Below are 26,882 nucleotides of genomic sequence, written 5' to 3'. Positions count from 1 at the left end.
ACTTTGGACTAAAATTTGGCCATTAAATGTATGTGGGGTCCTCTATCACATGGACTAACCCATGTACTGCCATGTGGCAAATAGTGAAGCGTTATACTTCACTAGGCATAGTGACGCCTAGAAGGACCGATATAAAAATGTAGATAATGTATGTCTCATACAAATATATACAATACAGACCATTACGCACCATACTTTACATTCAACTACAGACCTTTGATTTGGTATACCAGATATACATAAAAGCAGATTAGTCTAATACAAGGTATCTGCAACATGAAATACGGAAAAATTGGGCATGGCCCAGCCCGAGCCTGGACACTGCAGTCCTGGCTTTGGCATATCCCAGCCTGAACTCAGGCCTGGGCTTTAGGATCCTGCCCCAGGTCCAGCCCAGCCCGGCTCAAACCGATTGTCCATAGTCTGAAATATTGTTTAATCAGCATACAGCATTAGTAAACATCAAAACCAAACATATCACACACCGAATGTAAAATACTTATTTGAGAACCCCAATCAATGAGAGAGCAACAACAACTAGATAGCTTGAGAACCAACTGGAAAGAAATGCTAAATAACAATGATCCTGACACTGATGTTGTGGCTTTTGAAATAAAGAAATAAGCAAATTGAAAGAGATCAAATGTGCCAATCAGCCTTCAAAAGGCTAAAAAGCTCCCACTAAACATAGCTACAGAACTAAAACTTCAGCGAGATCCAGCAGGGCAAGATACACTCTAAAATATTAAAATCTCATAGAACCGCAACATAATCAACAAATGGTAAAGTAATGAGTACTTACAGTCCAAGATATTTTCCATCCAAGCTGATGGACAGGACAGAAACAGACTTTCTAGGTAGCTTTTTATGCCCAATTCGATTCCAAGTGCTAATATCCCAAACTGCAATAACCGCTTTATCACCTGTTTTCGTATTTTCATATCCGGTCAAATTCAGAATAAAAAAGAAAACCAATGATAGGATACAAAATATGGTATACTAATTCTCTAAAAGCATGCAGACCCTTTTGGACAGTGCAAAATAAGAACGGCTTGGTCCCATCCCTGGAAAAGCGACAACATTCAATCTTCTCATCCTGCAACAGAACACATATAATGCATTCAGATCCACAGAACGTAAGAGAAAATTCCGCACAATACTATTAGCATTACTTGATGAGAAGGGAAAAAAGAAAATGGAAAAGTAAACCCAGACCAAGCTACGAGTCAAAGATGCCAAGGGAACACCATCACTGGTACTCCATATTCGTGCAGAACCATATTTTGATGTTGAAGCAAGGTACTCTGAGTCCAGGCTGAAGCATAAAAAGATTATTTATGACGTTTATAATGATATGATCAGATAATTTAATAGAAGATGCATGAATAATCCAATGAATGAACAAGTGTCTGATGCATACCCATGAGAGGCTGGGGAGAGATGCATATATCTATGTATCCTATAAAAGTACGTACTCTTTTTTTTTTGTCAAAATTTTCAACTACCCAAAATACCCCTGACACCCGTATTCATCCCCTATGTCCTCTCACAAGCTCTCTTTCCCGCGCATGCTAACAGATGCATCTCCTCACAAAATCAGACTTATTAGAAACTTCTTCCCAAAAGACTCTCAAACATTCACGTGTCTCGCCCAAAAGACTCTTCCTCTCTCTCTGTGTCTCCAGCGACTGCTACCAAAAACCCAGCCCTCCTACTTGTAACTACTCTACAACACACTCTCTGAGAGAAAGACTCACAAACTCACACTCACGGTGGATACCCATCATATCCAGTGGCACCAAGAGCAGAGTAGTGAATGGCACTAGCCGAATAACTCAATACCAATTGCTTCCAAGAGAAACTCGTGAGGAAAATCCCCGTTTGTTTAGAAGGGGAAAATCGAAAGTGATGACTGCGAGACATAGTCCGAAATCTCGCGAGATCTCGCCGAGATTCTTGGTTTTTTAGAAAGCCGAGTCGAGATGTAAGGGGAAACAGAAAAGTGCATTATCTCGGCGAGATCTCGCGAGATCTCGTCTCGAATAGGCTTGAAAAAACAGGGAAAAAATAGAAGAAAAAATGCAAAATCTCGCTGAGATCTCGGCAAGTATGGGGCTGGGTCATTTGACCCAAATGACTAGCTTTAAGTTAAAACAGATGTGTTTTTGTTTCAATTCTGTCGACAGAGACACCTCTTCTTCTCTCCAACTCTCTTCTTCTCTCTTCTTCTCTCAATCTTCTCTTCCCATCTTCATTTTTTGGTTGGATTGAAACATTTGAAAACTGAACTTGGTGGCAAAGTGAAGATTGCAGCTCAATTTTGGAGGATTGCTCAAGTTTGTGAAGGTTTTCTAAAAGGTAAACCCATTTTCCCTAAACCTATTTTTTTGAAAAAAATTTGATGAAATCTTGGTAGATGGGTGTGATTTTGAGATATGTTATACAAGTTAGGCCGATCTATCACTTGATGGAGGCCGAATTTTTTTTGGCTTATTAAATTATTTATAATAATTTCTGAAAAATAAATGATTTTTTTCAAAAGAAAAATTAAAAAAAAATAGGATAAATATTGTTTGGCTGTGATCTTGATGTATGTTAGACTAGTTTGCATGCTCTACAGCCTCATGGAGTCATTTTTTTTTTTCACCCATTAAAAAAAATATTTTATTTTTCAGATTTAATAATTATATTATTTAAATAGTTAAAAAATATATAAAATTAAGGAAAAATACCTGTTTTTGTTGAAAAATTATGCACAACACTTGTACATAATGTCCAACTTCAAATGATGTCAAATACATCATTATGTTATAATATTTTATATTTGAAGGTATAATTATTTTTAATAAAAATTGTAAATATTATTTTTAATTAATAAATAAATACTAGGGTTAGGGAATAAATAAGAGATAGAAATTTGATTGTTCTAGTAGCTTCATATTATGTGTAATAGTTATAAATACAATACTTTAAGTGTTTATTACCTTACTTTAAGTCTGTAATAGTTACTAATACATGTTTTTTTATGTAACAGTGTAAAAAATAAGATATTTCTTACACAATGGGGGATATAGCATGGTTACATGGAGTCCTAATGTCTGAGGACAAAAAGAAGTCAAAGTGTAACTACTGTGGGAAGATTCTAAATTCTGGAGGAGCAACTAGGTTAAAGGAACATTTGTCTGGTATGGGCAAGAATGTTGCCAAATGCCAAAATGTTCCGAGCCAAGTGAAACTGGCAATGGCACAAAATTTAAGAGGAGTATGGACAAAGAAAGCTGAGAGGGAGAGACAACAAATAGCTTTCGATGAGGCAGTGCTAGAGAGGCCCGGTGTAGACATCCTTGGGGGAGTAGGAGATGATATTGAATATAGGCCTACACCTGGTGAGTTCGAATCAGAGGCTGAATGGAGGATTTACCAGCAGACTTTGGCAGCGAGTAAGCAAAGTTTCCATTTTGACAATATCAGAGCATATGAGCAAGCAAGAGGAGCTGGTGGATCTGCCTTAGCTGCACCAGTGCAACAAGATGAAAGGAGGAGAAGCACTGGCACAAGAAATATCCCACGGCCCCAAGCCCGACCACGAGCACGATCCCTAGATACCATTTTTTAGCAGGATCCATCTACCTTTAGGCAACAAGATGCCTTCCAGCTAACCATCCCACAAGTGTTTGGTGTTAAACAAGAGGATGCACGGAAAGCCTTCAACAAGTTCATGTTATACAATGGCATTCCAGCTAATGTAGCACAAGGAACATATTATAATGCATTCCTTGATGCTGCAAGGAGGGCTAGCCCAGGATGGAAGCGGCCTACACCATATGAGTTGTTTAACATGTATTTGCCTAAAGAGGTAGAGGAGCTGAAAGAGTACATAGAGGGTCTGAAGCCATTGTGGGACACATATGGGGTTACTCTTATGGCTGATGGTTGGACTGGACCTACTAGACAGTCCATTATAAATTTCATAGTAAGTTGTAACGGGAAGACTGTCTTCTTGAAGTCTGTTGATGCATCAAAGCATGTCAAGGATGCATCATACTTGTACAAGCTACTGAAGTAAGTAGTGGAGGAAGATATAGGAGCAAAGAACGTTATCCAAATTGTGACGGATAACGGTTCTAATTTTAAGAAGGCTGGAGAGAAACTGATGAACAAGAAGAGTAAGAGGATCCGTATCTTTTGGACTCCATGTGCAACACATTCTATTGATCTAATGCTGAAGGACATGGGGAAAAAAGCTTTGGTGGCTGATGTGGTCAATAGGGCAAGGCAAGTGACCACCTTTGTGTATAACTATGGTTATGCTTTAGCCTTGATGAGGGAGAAATGCATGGGGGATTTAGTGAGGCCAAGTGTCACTAGATTTGCCACCAATTACATTGCATTGAAGAGCATCCAGACGAAGGTGGTAGATCTGAGGTCAATGTTTGCAAGTGACCAATGATTTACTTGACCAGACTCTAGGACACAAGAAGGGAAGGCAACACAAGAGACCATTGCAAGTGATGGATTTTAGAATGACTTGTATAAAGTTGTTGCCATATTAGAACCAGTGGTGGCAGTACTAAGGATGGTTGACACGGAGAAGAAGCCTACCTTGCCCCACATATATGTTGCCCTGCAAAAGCTGAAGGAAATGGTCCGAGCTGCAATACCTCGAAGTGCTCGCTCATACATTAACATCATTGATGAGCGATGGGAGAAGCACTTGAGTCATCCCTTGCATAAAGCTGGTGAGTTCAACATTCAACATCTATATATTTTATATGAGTTTTTACATTTACATATTCAAACCTCTAAAGTATTAAGTCACTAACAACTTACATTTGTGGTTTCCCCTTTACTAGCATACAATTTGAATCCAAAGTACCAGTACTCGCATAATCTTGGGCTGGACACGGATTTGTTACTGGCAGTTAAAGCTGTTATTGAGAAGTTGGAGGTTGATCCCAAGACACAATCTGACTGCAATGATGAGGTGAGACTATGGGACCTTGGTATTTTGCTAGTCAGTAAAGGAATGTAATTACTAAATAGCAAATATTGATGCCTCTAACACTGTTTGAAATTTTAAATGTAAATAGATCAAGGCCTTCAGAGAGGCCTCAGCAAGTTTCGATCGAAAATCTGCGGTGGAGGGTAGACAAAAGTCAGACCCTGGTAGGTGACAATGTGGCATGACTTTACCTATATGACTTATAATTGTATCCCTTTACAATTCACATATTCTTAATATTCTTTGTTTATAATGCAGCTGACTGGTGGGTTTTGTATGGTACAAGTTCACCCAACCTGAGGAAGGTAGCAATCAAAGTGCTGTCACAAACCTGTTCATCCTCTGGCTGCGAGCGCAACTGGAGTACATTCGCCTTGATACACTCAAAGAGGCAGAACAGATTGGATAGTCAACGACTGGAGCAACTGGTGTATGTGCATTATAATATAAGACTAAGGATGAGGCACATACGTGAAGAATTTGAGAAGAATGACAAAGAGCCCATCGAGCTAGCCAACATATTCCAGGACTCTGATGATGATGAAGATCCCCTATTCCAGTGGGTGAGGGATCGTGGTGCACCAGAGATGGATGAGCCTGGAAGTAGGCCCGACTCCACCATTACGTCTGTAACCGGCACAGATGTGGAGGACTATATGTCGCAAGAGGGGCGTGCACATTCTTAGTCACCGAGACCATTTGAGGCTGCAACACGAACTCCTCCTGATGATGATGATGATGGTGATGATGGTGATGACCCTGCTGGTGGTGATGACCCTACTGGTAGTGATGACCCTCCTGCTGGTAGTAGTGGTGGTGGTAGTCGTGGTGGTGGTACTGATGGTGGCATGCCTGCTGGTGGTTATTATGATGATCGTCATGAGGGGATGCGCGACCAATACCAGCAAGAAGTGGGAACACAGCAGGACCCTGTGCGTTTCACAGGTGAGTCTCAGTTTACACATGCCACACAAGATCAAGACCATGGTGGCCACAGCAAAACTTACAAGAGAAAGATAGGTCGCAAACGAAACCAACCTCAGTATGATGACACGAGTATGAACACCATGGTAGCAAGTTTTGGAAGCATGAGTATGGATACTAGAAGTCAGCATCAGCCGTGGCAATCATATCAACCTCATTATGAGTATGATTATGGCCAGCAGAGCACTGGTTCTGAATATAGTTCCTATGATCAGTTTGGGCAGCCAACACATGCGTATGACTATCAAAGCAGTGAGTCTGGCTCTGGCATTGAGTTCAGTATTGGGTCCATCGATCCGTCCACATTCCAAGTCCCAGGCTATCCTCAATATGACAGTAGCATAAGCGGTGCATCTCATCCTTCATGGCAACGGTCTAACGCCACTGTGGAACAGTTATACCCTAGGTTAGGGATGTTGGCATATGTGGATGAGAACTCTTATATGAATGCTGTGGAGGACTATACACAACAGTTTAGCAACAATATGTCATGGCAAGACTATGTGGGACTAATGGGGAATGAATATGTCATTCAGTCTCGTTTTATGTGAAGTTGTAACTTGTAACTAGTAACTTGTAACTTGAAGTTGTAACATAAATCTTATTAACTTGTTTTCCTATTAATTGAATGTTTTGTTTAAGTTCAATGAACATAAATTATGTCATTAATATATATACTATGCTATTTTAATACATCGCCGCCTACCAACTAAGGGTCCGATGTAAAAGTCATATTTGGACTTTGTTTTTGCAAAATCTAATAATGTCATTGTGTTTAAATGGCCTAAAATAGGTTATATACCAATTTTCAGACCCAACAGAGGTCTAAAACCCACCGAGATGGGCTTCCGAGTCCAAAAAAAAAATGCACAAACTCACCGAGATCTCGGCGAGATCTTGGCCCAACTCGGTTTTTTCAAAGGGCCGAGATGGCTCCGAGACTCGAGATGTCGGACCATGCTGCGAGAGAGGGTTCTAAAAGAAGGGGTTCTCCTGGTAAAAAAAACCAAAAGGCCAAAAAACAAAAAAAGTCGTAAACAACAGAAATTACAAAACCCAATTTCCTTTCTTTATTTATTAATTGTTTACCAAAACCAAACTTACCAAATTTCCAAACCCTAACAAATCAACGAGAGCGTACTTCCACTTCCGGCGAGGCATCGGCGGAGATTTTGGAGGCATTGCGGCAACCCTTCATTCCGCGGTAAGTTTTGTTTGTTTTGTAATTCCTCCCCTTTCCTCTTCTGTTGTACTTTTTTTTTTGTTTTTTTTTTCACTTGTCCCTTTACTGCTCTTCTCTTTCAGGCAGCAGTTTATTTATTTATTTTTTTTGTTTATATTTGTTGGTTCTTATTCCTCTTCTCTCCCCCACTTTGCCCCCTTCTCTTCTCTATGGGTAGTCCCCCCCCCCTCCCATCCTTCATGTGTTGGTCTGAACGCTGAAATACCATTGCTTATTAAGAACCATTGTTGGTGTCAGTGATTCAATCTAATTATTTTAGCTTAATTTTACCACAAGACATGATAATGTATGTTTGTGGGGGTTCTTAAAAATTTATAATTTTTTTGGTGTATAAACATGCAGGTATTATGTTATAAGAATTAAGAACTGTTATGATTTATTGGTGTATATGTATTGGTAATTATGTTGAGTTGGTACTCCCTGTTTATTGCTCCAAAGGCATTGTGGCAACCCCTCAAAATTTGATACTGGCATTATGCTATAAGTATCATATATATTATAGAATACTAATAGATGGGATCATTGGACAGAGAAGGGGAAAAGAAATAACACTTAAAACGCTTAGGCACCCCTCTATCGCCTTGGGTCACCTTGACACCTTGACAACTATGCCTCAGACTGATCCGATAAGAATGAAAGGGAGAGTTCTAAGATTTGAGGCTGCCAGTACCACCTGAAACAGAGAAGGACCCCAAACCATAAAGAACTCCAGAGCAGCACAACATAAGAGGACGGATTGATGAACAAAAACAAGAAAGAGGAAGATAGTAAAGAAAATAGATAAACCGAGTTACGAAGGTCAGACCTTGAGAAAGGAGTAGTGCTGGATTGAACATACTGGTAGTGGACGAATCAGGCAACCACAATACAGTAGCATATACAACTCAAATAAGCTTCATTCAATTTTAAAACTAAACTAATTCGGTCTAAGGGTCTTTTTGGTATCATTTTTATTTTTGTTTATGACCTATTTCAAAAAAGTCATTAATAAAAATCATTTTCATCTAAAAATGAAAATTGTTTGATAACCATTAGACATAATAGGGTATAGAACGAGAAACCGTTTGGTAACTACCTATGCATAAATAATTTTGAGACCTAAACACTAGGGTTGTGTAATGGAATATTACACACCATCATCTTATTGAATCGTAGGATGACATTCTTTACATGTCAACCATTAACTCTGTCAGCTGTTGTAACCACTCTCTCAACTGCCACTAAGCCTTCCCTCTCTCTCCTCTCTCACCCTGCAAACCGCTGGCCAAGCAATGCCCTCTGCAACTCTCCCCCCATCAGCAGCACCGTCTCTCGCAGCCCCATCCTGTCGGAAAAAGACAACGTTTGTCTCTCCGCTTAGTCCCTCTCCTTATTGACACCCCCCATCTCTCCTGTTCTGGCTACTCCTCCCACCAGCAATTGTTGAAATTCCAATGATTGAAAGTAATGCCACACATAATGTAGCTCTAGATAGAAGAGGGTTCCTACTAGAGGCCAAGCAATAGGATCAAAAGAGGGGCTGCCGGTTCGAATGGACAGAATTGGGTAATTTAGGGTAGAATTAGGGTTAGACAGTCTATGAAATGGGGCTAAATCTTATATGGTTTTAATGGGCAGGTCTAGGGGAAGCTATTAATGTAGGATTGATTAGGTTTAAATAAGGATTTGAAATTTCATAAATTAGGGTTAGGGTTTAGAATTTTGGGAAATAGGAAAACAGTCAAAACTAGCGTTTAAAAGGGGATTTTGAGGTAGGGCTTTGGATCGAATGTAGGGGACAGTAGGAGGGAGGTTCAAACCAAATTTGGTTGGATTTGAATGGTTGGAAGTAATGGTTCTGGAATTTAGGGTTTTGAGGGGAGATTGGGCCTAGGGTTCTGGACGAGTGGAATGGTTAATGAGTAGGAGCGGTGGTTGAACTTTGATGGTAAACTAATAGGGGAATTGGCCTGGACAGAATCATGAATGCTAGGGTTTATAGATAAGGATTTGAAATTTCAGAAATTAGGGTTAGGGTTTCGGGTTTTGGAAAATAGGAAAACAGTCAAAACTAGGGTTTAAAAGGGGATTTTGGGGCAGGGCTTTGGAGCGAATGTAGGGGACAGTGGGAGGGAGGTTCAAATCAAATTTGGTTGGATTTGAATGGTTGGAAGTAATGGCTCTGGAATTTAGGGTTTTGAGGGGAGATTTGAACATGTTTGATTCTTCTTTTTCTTTTTCTCTTCACCATGGATTATTATGAACCATTGAAGTCATTGTTGTGCCTTTTGAAGAGTATGAAGCAGCCCGATCTTCAATGGCAGCATTTAAGAAATGGCGGACAGGTGGGCCCAGATTTGAAAGGACATCCATTCTTGGAATAAAGAGGAAACCTGCTAATTAGATGCAAGCTCTGGCTGCCATTCTATCTCAATCCCTTTGCCAACAAAAAGTGGTGAACCAGAAATTTTAATATTTGAGGTGGCATTAATTAGTTTATCAAGTTGCCTTACAGTATTCATTTGTCTCATCCAGTGTAAGAATGTAGCAATGGAAAACAACAATAATACTAATACAAACTTGATGGTGCTCATTTGGTTATCTGTTTTATCTTTTTTGTTTCCTCACTTAACCCCCTCCCCTTTTGTTATTGAGTGGGTTATTTTCCCTGCTTTAGTGATCTTTTTATTATTAACTTGTAGCTTGTGATATTTTGATCATTTTAATTGAATTAAGTACTGTCTCATAAAATAATTATGGTTTGTAGTAAGGATTAAGGAGTAGAAAATCAGATATTTTTATCACCCAGAGCATTTTTTGTAATCGGGTTCCCAACTGGATAAATCACTAGGCAAGAAAGAATTGAATTACCTTGCAAACAGTTAGATGATTAAGATCAACTTATTAGACTCGATATATGAGGCTTTAGATTTTAGGGGATATAGTTGAATTAAAAATTTATTGTCCTTATCCAACATGTGGAATTGATAGTAACCCTGCCTTGTGGCAAGTAGGTGGATGAGCCTGATCCTAAATCCTGCTGATCCAAATTCGCTGATCTAGATAGAGTTTTAGGGTTCAGGCTGAATCACAATCCTAATTGGCTGAGGTTGGTCTTGTTGTTGGTTGCACTTATGTGAATCTTACTCAGGACCCTATACTAGGGTTACCATTGTAATTCACTTTGTTTCAAGAATCCGTTCATTCTGCCAGTGCAAGTTCTTTACCCTGGAGGAGAATTAGATGAAGGCTCCTCCCCCTTGTGCTGTTAGTTTCTTACCTTTGAATGACAAGCTTTCTATATCTTGCAGGTGATTACCCTATATTTTGGATCGTATAATGTTAAATTACTCTCTAATCAGTGCAAATGAAGCTCTGACCTCATTAACATGGTTGATAGGGACTGAAAGGAGCTGTTATGACAGTATTCCTAGACCTCAGAGCATCACCTTGGAGGTTGCATTGGGACATTATGTGCTCGCCCGTTATGTACTGATTCTATGGTTGCCTGGTCTTTTTTTTTTTTTTTTTTTTTTTTTTTTGAACCTTTAAAACAAAAGAAAATCACTGTCAGGTTGTGTGGCCATGCACCAGCAACAAAAGCCAATGAGAATGTGTGCGAGAGCATCCAACAAAGGTGAGATTTTTCATTTCATAGGAGGAAGGATGGGGGCAGTCATTTCACCATTCTTGTGTGTCACGACGAGCCTTCTTTTTCCTAAATAATAATTGAGAAAGGAACGTTAACCAGTGCTATGTGTGGAATGTGTACTTGCACCTATACATAGCCTGGTGCAAAAAGATTACCGCACCCCTAGACCTTTCCACCTTTTCAGGGGTGTGTGGCTGTCTTTATGTGCCAAGCTGTGTCTGGACGTACGTACACGTCCATACACACAGCATTGGTTAGCATTCTTTCTCCCATAATAATTCTTCATTTCACCAAAGGCAAGATGGGTCAACCTCCCACCGGTCAAAGTGGATTTTGAAATAACAGAGGAATTTACCCAAACAAAAAGGGGGAAGGGGGGGGGGGGGAACATGCTTTATGAAGCACAAAGTAGTGCAAACATGTGGAAAGTAAACTGTACCTTAAAAGTAATTTATGAAACCAAAAAGGAATACCAGGAATATGAATAGACAAATAAAGCAAAGGAAAGGAAAACTTAATCCATAAGTAATAAATAATAAACTCCCGCTCCCGCCATCTCGCGTGGAATCCTGAGTTTTCTTATTAACCAGTTCACCATCTTCTTCTTTTTCTTCTTATCGGACCTCTTCCGAAGAGAGACTAGGTTTTTCTACTTTCAAAGATAGCACGGACCAGAGAGGAGAGGTTTTTCTGTTCTAGAAAAAGGGAGAGGCGAGCTGAAAGAAGAGTTTCAATTTTTTCGTTAATAAACTTAACAATTGATTCTGCCCCAAATATCCTTTATGAGTCTCTCTCTCTCTCTCTCTCCCCCTCTAGGATTCTTGCACATAGATTCGTAGTAATTTACTCTCTGCCACCATTTGCAATAACAAAACAGCTTAATATATCCAATTTTTTTTTAATACTCATTAACATTTTTTTTTTTAACTTCTATTTTTTCACATGCAATTGCACACATACACATGTGCATTTGCACGTGTGAGTTTACTAGTATATATATATATATATATATATATATATATATATATATATATGATACCAGTGGAAACTGAAGGATCTTACTACTAGTGCTCGTGTGTGTAACTATGTTCGAGAGATATAATACGAAAACTTGAAAGAGGTCAGGAAATAATATTGTGTGTGCTTAGCAGTCGCAGTTCATAATTTGAACCGTCGTGGCACTCGGAGGGGTAACCTCGGCGGTCTACCGCTTTGCGGTAGTTCTCTGATTCATTTGGGCGGGCCAAAAATTTGAAACTTTAAGAAAATGAGGTGGAAAACTTTGAAGAATTTATTTCATATACTTGTTCTTTTTACAGGAGATCTGAATTACACTCTTGATATCATTCAAGTCTTGGAAGTAACTTACTGGTTTGGGAAGATGGCTAATAGTAACTACTCGCAGGAGGCAAGCCTTGATCGGGGACGAAAGCTTGATACAGTCCGATTACGGATTGGGGCTTGGAGGCGGTGCTTGTGCTTCGATGTTCAAGTCTTTTACAACTTGAAAAATAAAATGAAAAATTAAAATATTTGATGAAGGTCTGGAGGATAGAGTGAGTTCTCTTCTTCCAAAACTCCTGCTTTCTCCTGCAAATCGGCCTTAAGTAGACTTTTGAGACTTGAGCAGGGCTTTGCGAATCACGAGATGCTCCCGTGAATCACGCTCCTAAGGTCTTCTTTCTTGAAAGATGAAGGGAATCTCTTTTATGTGGCGAAAGTTGATTGAGAGATGTCGGGTGGAGGGTCCCATCTTGGCGGAAGTGCCGACAGTCTTTTTGTTGCCTCGTGAAGGCATCTTGAAAAGGGTCTTCTGAAAGATTCTTCCGGACTGGTAGTGGGGACACGTGGCATTCCATGTCGGGGATGATCGTTTCCACATTGTGTTCGCATCGTTAAAACTCAAATTTTAATTGCCGAGTTGTGCAATAGTGTGATAGGAGTTATCCTTACGTCACACTAACGTAGGCATCCTTTTCCCTTTCGGTTGCCTAATGCCCATTGGCTAGGATCCATATACCCGAATCCAGGGTGTGAAGGGTGGATTATTTCTTGGGCCTCGCGGCTGGCCCAAGTTTCTTCTTGTGGACTTGGGCCGATGAGGTGGAGAAGCGTGCGTTACTTCTTCGGGCTCACTGTTGGGATCTTGGGCGTATTCTCCTTGGTGGAGATGTGGGCCAATGGATCCTACACTAGAATGGGCCCCTTCGAACGGGCTTCTTCTTCTTCTTCGATTCTATTGCAGCCGGTTGGGCTGCAATTTCCTTCTGGGCTTCGTGGAGCTTCTTGCTCCTGGGCTTGGATTTTGCTTGAGCCTGTTATTTGGGCCTTAGTTGGGCTGTAATTTTGGCTTTGTCTTTGGACTTGCTAAGGGCTTTGATGAGGGTTTCTTTGGAGCATTTTGTGAGATCACATTTATCCCACCATTTTACTCGAATCCTCGGATGAGGATTTCAATGGACCATTCATCGGTTTCTTGCAGGTGGTCTCATATTCCCAATACATTATCCATGCCACTTGCGGTGGATAAAAAACCGTAACAGTCCGGCCGCTCGGGATCTGCTCAGCAGTCTTGGCAAAATACATGATAGGCTTCAAAAATGGGATCCGGTAAGATGTCGAGGATTGGACCATAAGTGGTCCACCATTTTGGGAACCGGGATCGATGAATCGAGAACTTATAATCGAAACGAAAAACCACGAGTGTTTATTCTCATGGTTCGTATAAGAATGCATGGTGCCATGCATCAATGTAGTCAAAGAAATGGTACTCTTGTGGTTGGTAGTTTTGTGAAAATTTCTTATGTTGTAAAGGGTGTGTACCCCAATCAACATCTTGAGGATCCGGAGGATAGTAATCGATGTATGGGTCACAAGATTAGGATCTGTTTTATCAAAGTTTTGTTTGATCTGGATCAATCAGTATCTATGAGGATGAACTCATAGAATTCTTGGGACTTTGCATTGCTTGAAGTATAGTATTGCCAATCTTTAAAAAATACTCTCCTGCAATGTCATTAGGGTCCGGCATCCTTTGGTAAGTTGTTCATCAAGGGATACTAGGATCTCATAGTCTGTTTTTGGATGTACTCGGCTTTTGGGGTAAAACTTGGTTTGGAACCGATGTTGATCGGGCCTAGAAGCTATTGAGGTGGTTCTTGTGTCCGGGACTATTTGGGTGGAGCTTGTGGCTACTACTTGGTTGTAAGGGATCTTGGAAGAGGTTAGGGCCAATTGTTTTGATGGGGAAGGTTTTGCATAGGAGCTTTTGGATTTTGTTTTTGATTGGGGTGGCTCTTAGGAGCCATGATTATTGAAATGACTCGGGTCCCTGCAAAAATTCCTTGTGAGAAAATCGAGGGATGGAATTCATTTCTCCTTTTATGTGTTCTATTTCAAAATTAAAGCTTGATAAGAGTGCTTGCCATCTTGCAAAAATCTGTTTTGATGCAATATTTTGAACATCATTTTTTAAAACTTGTTTGGGCGATCATCAACTCTTACTAAAAATCTTTTGTTTAGTAAGTCACTCAAATTTCGAATGCATAAGACAACCGATAAAATCTCCTTTTAATGGTACGTAATTTTTCCGGCTTGGTTCCATAATCCGTAATGTCTCAACCAGGGCTTCTTCCTCGTCAACTTGTTTGAGGATTCCTCCATATCCTAGGTCGAGGCATCGGTCTCAACAACTTTTGGGAGGTCCGGGTTTGCTAACTAGACAGGGAATTTCTTTGACTAGTTTTTGATATCTTGAACGGCTTTGGTATGGGTTTCGAGACGTGCTGGTTGTTTCTTTTGAGTCTTTGATACGAGGTTCACAAGTTTTGCTAATTCCTGGGAGGAAGTCTCTAACATAATTTAGGCTTCCTAGGAATCTCTGCAGTACGCTTCTTTTCTAAGATTTCATCGAAATTTTTCGCAAAGACCATCGTTCTTTCTATGGGAATGATGGTTCCCGATGTATGTAATGGCCTAAGAATCTAATTTTAGTTTGGAATAGGTCCATCTTTTTTTTGATAGTACTAATCCATTGGTCTTGACTACTTGGTAAGCTCCTCAGTGCTTAAAGTCTGGTCTATGGTGTCCGAGAATATTAAGACATCATCTATGTAAACTATTGCGTGACTCTGTATGGGTTGAATATATCATTCATAATATTTTGGAATTCGCTTGGGGCATTCTTTAGGCCAAATGGCATTACATTCCATTCGTAATGTCCAAAGGGGTGGTGAAGGCTGTTTTGTATTTGTCTTGTTCATGAATCTGGATTTGCCAATACCCGGACTTTAAGTCAAACTTTGAAAAGATCTTGCTTTGTGTATCTTTTGAAGTAGGTCTTTTTGTTAGGGATTGGGTACCTAATCCATTGAAGGATGTCATTGAGGGGCTTATAGTTTATGACCAACCTTGGTGCTCCTCTTTCTATCTCTCGCATTCTTGTTTACATAGAGGCAAGACAACTCAAGGTGACTTCTTGTTTCTAATGAGGTTTTTATTTAATAGATCTTGGATTTCTTTTGCAGGTTTCTTGGAGTTCTTGGCTCATTTGAATGGGCCTGGCCTTGGTTGGAATGTTTTTTCTCGAGAATTCTTTTTCGTATGGTAATTTTAATATGTGCCTTTTTCCGTGCCAAAAGCATCGGGAATTCGAACACGATTATTTTCGAACTGGGTTCTTAGTCTATCAACCGGGCTTTTATTGGTTGTTCTTGTAATTGTTCTGTAGTCTTGATATGCATGATTTCGTTTTTAAATGACTTAGGTGTTTTTCTTTGGCTTTTATACTCCTAATGGTAGGATCCTTTATTATAGATGCGACTTTTGCTCGTCCTATTTGTTCTAGGTCCGAAGGTTCTAAAAATTCAAACGTAATTTTTGTTTGCCTATCTTGGTGGTTAAACCTTTGTTTGTTACTTTAAAGGGTTTAATTAATTCTATGAATGGTTGTCCTAGAATTACTCGTCCATCAAGATTCTTTACTAGGATAAAGGCTTGTTTGAAGCATATACCTTGATTGCATATATGTACTTCGGTAATTTGTATTGAACATTCATGGATCACCACGTGCGTGAGCCTCTCGTAGTTTTTTGGTAATCTTGGGTTGGAATAATTCCTTCCTGGATACAATTCAGTCGGGCTCCCAGTCTATGAGGGCTACTGAAGAAAACTTATAGGAAGAGCCTATGGTTAATTTGACCTTTACATGCCATTTTTGGGGGAAGTATATATGCCTCTATAAAATTTTGGGAACTTGATTCCTGCCCGGTTCTGTTCTTCCCGGACTTGTTTTGACTTTCCTTTGAGTTTGATTAATTCAGCTTTACTTCTTTTATTTCTCTTTTTAAATCTTGGGTTGTAACTTCCAGATTTGTTAATCTAGTGTTTTCTCGAATTATTTGTAGTCTTCTTTTGTTCAAACCTTTTGAAGACTTGGTTTATATCGTAAGCCTTAGGTCTTTCTTTGTTTTCTTCTAAAGCTTGCGGCTTCCTCGAGGCATCGCTTTCTAATTTGAACATCCCTATTTGTTCAATGGCATCAAAGAAAGATTGTCTTATCATGCCAATGGATTTGGTTTCGGAGCGCTACTAGTGGTGCGGGAGCATTCGCCTTTTAGGGGCGTGTTATGCAATTGCATGCAATCGCATCTGGTTCGAGCACGCTTACTACTCTTGGACTCGGGCCTTGATTTTGGTTAATTTGGTTGATGGCCTCATAGAAGATTTCTTCTTCCAATCCACATCTTCCGAGTCGATCAGCGAATATTTCAATATTTTTTCCGGGTATTCGGTCCAGGCTAAGTAAGCTAACCCTTTTGGCTATCCTACGATTTGGCTATATGGCCTGGTTTCCCACGCTTAAAACAACCTTTGGGTTTTTCCTGGGGTAGTTTTGGTGTCTTCCCCTTTTGGTTCTTCCGTGGCTTTGTTGAACCGTTTTTCTTGTTGAACCTTGGTTTTGAATAGTACTTATTTGGTTCATATTTTTTATACTTGTTTTCTTTGTGATGCTTGGATGATTCTTTGAATTTATGGGATTTCCTTTTATGTTTTTCTCCGAAGGAGGTTTTGAGGCAGGAACCCATCACATTCACGTGAACCCTCCTAATTCTTTTCTATAGGATTTGTTTTCTTTTTTCATTTGTTGGGCTAGTCTTAAGTCCGTCAAAAGAGACATTGCTTCTTCGTGGATGATACTATTTAATTCCCATAAGTGTAACTCGTCGTAGGGAATTTCTCCGTTGTTTTCCTTTCTTAATTTTTGTTTTATCTTTTAAAAAATACTGCGGGGAGGCCTGTTAGGAATTTTCTTTCCGTAATGGGAGATTTGCATCCTCCTGGACATAACTCTGGTCATGAAGATATCTTTGTACCACTTAAGGTCATGTAATTTTCGCATTTTAGGTTTGATAATTGTTCAATGGATCTATCTTTGAGTTTAGATGGATCTCCTAGGAAATGTTTGGTTAAGTTGAAGATGAGTGTATTTACTGCATCCTCAATAGGTCCATTTCGCCTTGGATTATTTCTCCTTGTCATCAATCTGTCATCGCATACAGGATTGCTATTCTTTGTTCTTGGGTTAGGGACGAAGTCCCACCATCCTTTTAATTGGCTGTAAAGCCTGAGACTAGGAGATCGACTCTGCGCCTGATCAAGTCTCTTTTATCCGTGAGGCATTTGCTACCATTGTCATCTCATGTAACTTATTTTTGATGTTATATTCAGACATGCCGTCTATGTTCCATTCATAGATTACACCACTTTGATAAGAGGCCGGGGATACATTCCCCTGTTTTCTATTTGTAGATCTAAAAACTGGGTTTTGGCTTGGACCTTTGGTAATAGTCTTCTTCAATTCTATGTATGGAACTTGGTTTAGTTTCTTGGGATCTTATTACATCGACTTGGCAACTCGCGAGTCTTGGGATTCCTTGTTTGGTGTTTCGGTATTACTAAGCCTTTGAGCCTCTGTTCAATTTCCTTCATGCATCAGCTCGTTGAGGCTTTGGCGGACTTCAGGCTTATGTTATGAGGTATGAATAGAGGCCTATGCCTCCGAGTACTTGGGTGTTCCTTAGATGGTGAAATTCCTTGGGAAGTCTTGGGTTTTGTTTGTACTATGTTCTCTATCCTATTTAGTTGTCTTCCTATGGTTAGGAGGTGTTGGTTTGAATAATTTGCTAGGCGATTAATTTTTGTCGCTCTCGGTGTTTCCAGGATGTTGATCGCAAGGTGCTCCTATGGTCTCCGTTGCCCCTGTTTTTATCTTGATTACGCTATAGGGAGGATGAATGGATTCAATTTCCTCATCTCTATCTGTTATCCAAAGAGTTGTAATCTTCTGGGTTGGGGCTATGTTTTCAAATGGGTATTCTAACCCATGGTGCTGGCGTAAATGTCTAGGTAGGTGAAGAATACTATGTTGGTTCTATGTTTGTTCATTTGTTCATACCAATGTTCTCCGATTTTAGCTTGTTGATGCAAGTAGTGTTTTTAAAAACCATTCTTTCTTGTCTTTATTTCTTGGAAGATCAAAGTCTTTTCTTAACATTGGTTTGTCTATTTTGAACTCTTGTTCGCTATTATTACTCCTACCTTTCCTCTGGAGGCTCCATCCGGGAGAAAGATGGGGAGTTTGGCCTTGTATTGCTTTCATCCTGGTTCGATTCATCACTTAGATTTTCTAAACTTTTAAATTCATCATACATCCCTCTCAGGGATGCCTCCCTTGTCTAAGTCTGTTAAGTTACTAGTCCTGGATGAGTGGCGTAATTGAGGGTGTGCCGAGTACGAGGCCCTGGCAGGTTGTTCATGATTTTTCTTACTCGGGGTTTTCCGAATGAAGACTCGTAAGTTCTTTATCCTTAGGCTGGTTTCTAATAAACTGATGGATACCTGGCCATCACAGGTTTGAGTTATGTATTCTACTTCTTTGTTTTCTATTTGTGGCCTGGTACTTGAACCTGAAGTTTCCATTCATCCGGGAAGGCAATATCATCCCATTTAGTCATCCTGGGTAAAATTGCCTGGCATGAGCAAAGTCCTGCTTTCTACGAACTTGGTGTATCCTTTTTCAGATTTTGGAGGGCTCTAGGTCCCGAGATTTTTTCATGGCCTTATACTGGATCCTATGGACTATCTATGGGGATTGATCCAGGCTTCATATTGTAGCCATGGGATTTGAAGTTAATCTTTAGGGAGTCTAGTATGTTAGCATCTTTTAAGGGTAAATTAATATCCGGATAACAATTAAAGTGATGTCCGTAGCACATCTTGGTTTCAATGGCTCCTATGAGAGAGTCATCAAAGTTGAAACCTGGCATCTCTTAATGCCAGGAGGATGGATGTGTTTAGTCCTTCTCTATGGAGGGGTTTTACGCAACTTGGATTAAACCAATATGCGAGATAATTATATTTTTGTTTTAATTGTTGAAGGGTTGTTGGGTTGAAGAGGCATATTTCATGCGTCTCGGGACTAAAATCAATCTGTTTGTTCGATGTCTTGATAGCCTCGTGAAGCTGTACAGGTCTTGTTTATAAACATGTTTGGTCGGGATCTTAGGGATGGTCCATTTTGAAGGTTGTTATCTCTTCCGAGTTCATCACTCCGATAATACTGGAGTTTGAACTCCGATCCATGGTACTTGAAGACATGGTCCGATTTAATTGGTCCATAAATGGCACTATCCCCCTTTTTAAAAGTGCATTTTACCGTTTTGAACTGGGAAAAGGCACTAACTAGTTTCCACTGGTATCAAAGCCATAGCCTGAAATAATAGGCTCGTTTATTGTGCTCTTCACCTTCTTTTAGTGCTTTTTCCATTTTTACGACGAAAAGGTTGGGTAAACTAGAACTGGACCGCTTCGAAGGGGCAAACGGACTGTAAGACCCGGTGATCGGCGGTATATATATATATATATATATGTTTTCATTCATATCTTATTTTTTTCTTTTTTCTTTTTTTTGGGTCTAATTATTATTATAGAAACAAATATAAATAGGAAAAATCCGCGCATTCTTGTATGGTAAACTTGAGTTATGGCTGACTTGCAACTGATTTGGAATAACTTAAGCCCACTAAACTACAAACTTAGGACAATAGACTTGCCAATTTTATGTTTTAACCAGCCAACCAAGAATTTCTCAATTGCCTGCAACAAAAAGATCTATTCCCTAGACCCACTTGAGTACTCCAAATGCCGTAAGGGTATCTGTAAGTTCAGATTTCGGACAAACTTTCCAATATCAATTTTCAGGCACTAGCTTGCAAAATGAACAATCAATTAACATTATTACTTTGGAGTGGCAACCAGGCAGGTTAAAGCACCTACCCATCATAGTTGTAAAGGCATGGCCTAGGTAGCCTTGGCATCCAGGCGCCTAGATAACTAGTTCTGCCTTGGTCTCCTAGGCTGGCGTTTTGGTCGTCTAGATCGCCTTGTTTGTGTCGCCTTGCATCCAGACCCCCTCCACCTCCTTGGGTCGCCTAGACACTCTGCAACTATGGTACCATTCCCTTCTGCTCCAAATGGATCAGGTATGAAATGATCCTTATCGGGTAAGGGTCATGTAGAGTATCCAAAAAAAGCCAGTTACCCGTTTCACCACATCCCCTCCCACCCCTCCCTACCCTGTCTAAACCCATGGGTACCTGTCCTAGTTACCTCATTAAACTAGGTAGTGTGATGCATGTTTTGCAGGGAGCATCAGGTATGGTATTGCTGATACACATACCAAGCCCACCTCGCTGTCATTCCTATTGTTACAGATAATACAGGTCAGCAGCGCTTCCTCTGAATGACTGCTACTTTTAACTACATGGGGGAAAAAGAGGGGGGGGGGGAGAGAGAGAGAGAGAGGGTAATTGTGAAAATAACTCCTTCATCAGTAACTAACGGGAGAAGTCCAAAAGAAACAGTTCCTTGGAGCATATGAGTTTCATGCAAGAAAAGACTAAGATGGTATCCTCCTCCCCCATCAAGAAAAAAATAACTGGGTGAGACAGGTCTGACAATCATCTGCAGAGTTCGAACTTGAACAGTGAATGCACTCTTTTTTCATCCCCCCAACCCCCCCCCCCCCCCCAAAAAAAAAAGAAAAGAAAATAAGTGTGAGAATGCAAGAAAGGTGGGAGGGATCTCCAGACAGTTCCAAGTGTGCAAAAGCAAACAGGTAAATATTCAGTGGCACTTCTTTGAGTAGATACATGTATAATAAAAACATAAAGGATGATCATGATCTTGTTTACATTATCCTCAGAAATTAATGTTTTCTTTCTCCTGTGCAGAAGTATTCATATATAAAAGGGTAAATTATGTATGTATGGATGTATGGATATATGTACAAAGCTTAACTATACAAAATAGTGAGGAACTCTGGTCCTTACCTAATATCCAGATCTCGGAAAGACTTGTGCCCTCTTGGCTCATCTAAAATTATGCGCAGGCTTGGCCATTCAAAAATCCTAAGACACCCATCCTACAGACAACAAAGAAATACACCAAGATACATCAGGTACCACATACAAAATTTTACCACGAACAAAATTTTCATTACAGAACCTATGGTATCACTTACAGTCATGAGTACCACATAAAAAACTTGACAGCTAAAGAAATTTTCACTACATAGACTATATTATCATACACTCATGAGCACCACTTCCGTCCTTTCAAAAAATATTTAGAATACACTCTATTCAGGATAACAACTTAACTGTGGGAAAGACAGAGAGAGAGAGAGAGAGAGAGAGTCCTAGTGCACAAGGTTCCCGCTATTGCGGGGTCTGGGAGGGGCAAATGTGCGCAGTCTTAGCCCCACTTCGTAAAGAAGCTGTTTCCATGTTTTGAACCCGCAACCTAATGATTGCAATAGCGCAATATATATATGTTGCCCATATTTCCCTCTTTTCTTCCCCTCTTCCTTTCTCCATTTTTCCCTCTTGAAATTTCTGCAGGGTAGTAGAATGTGATACTCGTATGAGCTTCCTTTTTACTCTCTTTTGTTTGATAGTAAAATCCCTAAAATGCCCCCTTCCTAGCTTTAATTCCTTCCCCACTCACACAACAGGGAGCTTGCATGTTCTACCTAACTTTTTGGGGTTCCCATGCTACTCTCTGATGCAAACTTGAGAGGGTAAGCAAGCCAAGATCGAATCTGGAAGAGAATAGGGGTAGGTAGAATGAAGATAGATAGATAAGCTGTAGATGAAGATATTTAAGTGGGAGACTAGAGTCCCACTAGTTGCCCAACTGTCGGAGTCCCACCTTGATCCCACTTGAGTCTCAAAAACAAAAGTTCTCAAAGAGAGCAATTTATTTTCAATTCATTGTTTCCTTTTGAAAGCAGCCAGGACATGCATTATATAGAGATAGAAATCTTGAGTACAGCAAAATAATCATTAAAGAAACTCTAGAATTCCAAAATCCCTTTGGAATCCCCCCCAATACATAGATAACAAGTCCTAGATATGGAAAACTGCCTCCAAGACCTAGAAAAATTGTTCCCAAGACATACGAACTACAAACAAGACTTTGAAAACTAAAAATGGAAGGCATTTAATGCTGCCTTGGAATTCAAAAAGACAAATAAGTGGCTATTAGAGTTCTACCTAGAAATATGAAAGGACTCTTAAATAAACCTGGGAAATATGAAAATAAGCTACTACTAAGCCTAATCCCGTATGCCTTCCTTGTACCCACATTTTAGGCCCATTAAAGTTGCCCATTACAATGAAAACACATGAAATCAAAGGCCCAACGCATACATAAACCCACTCAAGGCTTATTTTTAATAAAATAAGTCCATTATATGACTTATCTGCATCACCCTCACTCCTGCTCTCTATTTTCCATGCAACCTACAACCCTAATGGACCATACTAGACCAATTGAACCCCTTTTGAAACCGATAACCCAAAATACATTATAATTGGCCCCTTAATCCCATTTAGGCTATTTTGACTAATGTCAAATTATAATGTACTCAACTCATCAGTTAATTATTTTGATTATATAAATATGTATATGTGTTCAAACAAATAGGTCAGAAGGTAGCAGAGTCAAAGGCGGGTCAAACTCACATAAGCAGAGGGGGAGACACAAATCACATTATATGAAATATACCTATTAACCAATTATTAGATTTTCAATTCAATATTTTTGGTTATATGAGCATAATAATGCCATAACTAACTTTATACATACATATATATATATGTATATGTATTAAACAAGATGAAAGTAGGCAAGACACCAGATCCGGATGATATCCCCATAATAGTGTGGAAAGCCCAAGGACTTTGTGGGGTACATTGGCTAACCAAGTTATTTAACAAGATTATGATCACAAGGAAAATGCCAGATGATTGGAGGAGAAGCATTGTAGTTCCAGTTTACAAAAATGAGGATGATGTCCAAAACTGCAATAACTATAGAAGCATAAAACTAATGAGTCACACTATGAAACTCTGGAAGAAGGTTATTAAAGCCCATCTGAGAAGAGAGACTCATATCTCGAAAAATCAATTTGGTTTTATGCCAGGTAAATCCACAACAAAAGTTATTTACCTACTAAAAAGGCTTATGGAAAGATGTAGAGCTAGCAAGAAGGATCTCCATATGGTCTTTATTGATCTGGAGGAAGCCTATGACAGAGTCCCTAGAGACCTAATCCGGCAGATTCTTGCGAAGAGAGGGGTTTCGATTAAATATATAGAGGTAATTAAAGATATGTATGAGGGTGTGGTGAATGTGAGCGATCTGTGGGAGGCCAAGGCAAGGAATTCCCAATTACAGTTAGTTTACATCAAGGATCAGCCCTAAGTCCTTATTTGTTTGGGCTTATCATGGACTAGTTAACCAAGAACATCCAAGATGATGTACCATGGTGTATGCTCTTCGCCGATGATATCATTTTGGTGGATGAGAGTCATGAGACAAAAGCAAGGATTATTGCTAAGTTAGAGTTATGGAGATCGACCTTGGAAACAAGAGGTTTTAAGATTAGTAGATCAAAGACAGAGTATATGATGTTTATCTTTAGTCACACTTCGCAAGATGATGACATGGTGAAAATTGAGGAGAGAGAGATACCACCAAGTGACTATTTCAGATATTTGTGGTCTAGCATACACAAAGAAGGTGACACAGATGATGAAGTTTCTCAAAGAATTAAAGTGGGATGGATGAAATGGAGGGGTGTAACTGGGGTACTGTGTGATCAACACATCCCCCCTAAAGCTTAAAGGAGAGTTCAACAGGACTGTTGTCCAACCTGCTAAGATATATGGGGTGGAATGTCAGACAGTTAGAAGTGCCATTTACCAAAACTGTGTTGCAGAAATTATCTAGGGAGGAGTGACCTGATTCAGATTGAAGGAGCTAAAAGATCTAGGGGCAGGCCTAAAATGATAATAAATGAGGTTGTGAAGAATGCATGCATAGTCTGGGTCTTGTGCGAAGTATGACCTCAGCTAGAACTTATTGGAGGGCAAGGATCCACGTCGTCGACACCATGTAGCTGAGATACTCCTGATTTCCTAGGCTATCCTCTTTCCCCTTACTTTCAACTTTCATCTTTCATCATTCATTTTTCATTTCTCACTTTTCTTATCTCATTTCTTCATTTTTATTCTTCACTCCTTGTTACTTTTCTTTCCCATTGTGTGGACCTCTGTTTTACTTAGTTTGCTCTAAATGGATCCATGTAGCCAACCCCATTTAGTTGGGATAAGGCTGAGTTTGTTGTTGTTGTTGTGTTTTAAACAAGATCTAGTACTTAATATACTAGGAAGTTCTCAGCTGGCAAAGTCAAATATGACAAAGCAGCTCAATTGATTAACAAAAAAATGTTCACATTTCCATCATATAGATGGAAGTCATCTTCGAGATAAAGCACGAAAAAGCTCAATATTTACATCAATTAAAAAGAATCTCAGATGTTAATATATGCAGACATATGAGATGCTAGACTCATTTCGCAAGAAAGGATTGTAGGTTGAATGCTTACCTCACCACCTGAGGCAAACTTAGAACCATCAGTACTAAAAGCTAGACATTTCTGGGGACCAACATCTTGAAGAGGCGCTAGGTCTTTGGCCAACAGCTTTATACTTTCTTCCCGAACACACAACTCAAATACTGCATGTGTTACCCCCAAAAAAATTGTCATTAAATGTTACTGGTCAAATGAATAATACTATCATATAAAAACACCATTACTTCTACCATTTATTTAACAGAAAATACAGAATTTCCAAATAAAATACATATTTGAAAGCAGGATCAGGAAGAGTTCATAGAATCATTCAGTAGTCAGGCACACCAACTACAATTAAGAGATGCCAACTTATTAGGAATTAATAAGAAAATGCATTGGCAGATAAAATTATGTTTGCCATTTGAAACAAGATTCTCCATTTTGGCAGTTGACAAAGAACTCTGGTACAAACAAATTTTAGAGGGAAGACAACGATCACTCCTTAAACTCAAGAAGGTAACTTAAGTTTCAAGCAGGGCCTTCTCCACATCATACTTATACACAATAATCTTATTTTGCAGATCAGCTAAAGAACATAAGTTCTCGGTGATGAGGATTAGCCACGTGTACAAGGTTCTACCAGGTTCTACAGTAATTTATGAGATATGTATATATATTGAAGAGGATTAGCCACGTGTACAAGGTTCTACCAGGTTCTACAGTAATTTATGAGATATGTATATATATTGAAGAGAGATGAATAAAGAGATAGAGTTCAATTCATAACACTCAGTGGTGTTTCCTAAGCTCAGTAGATAGAGATTTTGCTGCATACATGGACCCATATTGGAAGCAATACTAATAAAATTAATAAGATATCAACGAATGTAACCTTAGGTGGTTTTACAAACTGGTGTGGCATGCAAATCACAAACGGCAACACACCTGATTTGGGTTCAAAAGGTTTACAGATTGGCACTCAAGCGAGGATACAACGATCCTATTCTACATCTCAAATTCATAGGATCCAAATATTAACACGCAAAGGGTCTCAATTTCAAATTTTGACAGATATTCTATGTTAGCCAAGAGACGGATTTATTAAGTATTGAAAGGACCGATTATACAATTGCTGCATTAATCTGGGCTGTGTTTTCAAATTATAAATTTCCGAAAAAATAATACGAGAATTTTATTTGGAAGAAAAGAAGAAGAAACCCACTTACAACCAGCGGTGGTGGTGGAGCAAACGATGTTGTCTCCACTGGGATGCACTGCAATGCTCACAGGATCGCCATCTTCAAGCACATATGTGGCCTCTGACGATTAAGAGAAAAAAAGATGAGTTCTTGATAATTTAAAAAAAAAAAAAAAAGCTAAAACCCTAATAAATATACAGAGAGAGAAAGGTAATGGAGCAACCTTTGGAGAAGATGAAAGGGAGAAAGTCTTGGCATCGAATGAGAAGATCTCAACTACAGATGGAGAAGAATCACCGCGCCTCGACTTACCCAAGATCACTAGATGAGCTTTATCTGGCCTTCGAATCCATGAAGCACATGTGACTGAGCCCTTGTGCAAAGGGCTGCCTTCCATGAATCCACTACACACGAACGAAGGTGATACAGAATTGTAGTTGTTGATAAACCAGAAGAAGATGAGACTCTTTTTCTGAGTTTGAAATTTTGAAATTCTCCTGCAACTGAAATCGAACTACGAATTTGTCGACGAAGAAGACAGCTTTTAAACTTCAATTTAAATTGGGAAAATATCATCCCCTCCCCTTCTAAGTTTACCTAATATCAATCCAGTACCCTGAAAAATATCTACCCCTTCTCTACTTTATAAAGATTAGGAAAATTTATAAAACACCCCCTAAAAATGGGTCGAAATTCAGATCACTCCCTGTATTAGAGCCTAATACTCGTATAAGTTAAATAGTTAAATTTATTTAAAACCCTAAACTAACCTTGACCAGTATATAATTACTATTTTACCCTTTAATCTAAAAACCCCAAAATCTATCTTCTTCCTCACA

The 26,882-nt window shown here is 39.4% G+C and overlaps 1 protein-coding gene across 1 annotated transcript; it reads right to left on the bottom strand.

Moving 5' to 3' along the window:
- Positions 1-798: 798 nt before the first annotated feature.
- LOC122655497 (SEC12-like protein 1) lies at positions 799-25,036 on the bottom strand. The gene is made up of 5 exons (XM_043849687.1): positions 24,875-25,036; positions 21,252-21,343; positions 1,216-1,315; positions 1,024-1,096; positions 799-923 (listed from the first exon to the last, which is right to left on the bottom strand). Exons 1-5 carry the CDS (start codon positions 25,034-25,036, stop codon positions 799-801), a joined length of 552 nt encoding a protein of 183 aa, XP_043705622.1.
- Between the last annotated feature and the right edge of the window lie 1,846 nt (positions 25,037-26,882).

The sequence above is a fragment of the Telopea speciosissima genome, chromosome 1, assembly GCF_018873765.1.
Source record: "Telopea speciosissima isolate NSW1024214 ecotype Mountain lineage chromosome 1, Tspe_v1, whole genome shotgun sequence".
In the NCBI taxonomy this organism is placed as follows: Eukaryota; Viridiplantae; Streptophyta; class Magnoliopsida; order Proteales; family Proteaceae; genus Telopea; species Telopea speciosissima.
Note: the sequence above shows the minus strand (reverse complement) of the source record. Positions and strands in the feature narration are given on the sequence as shown.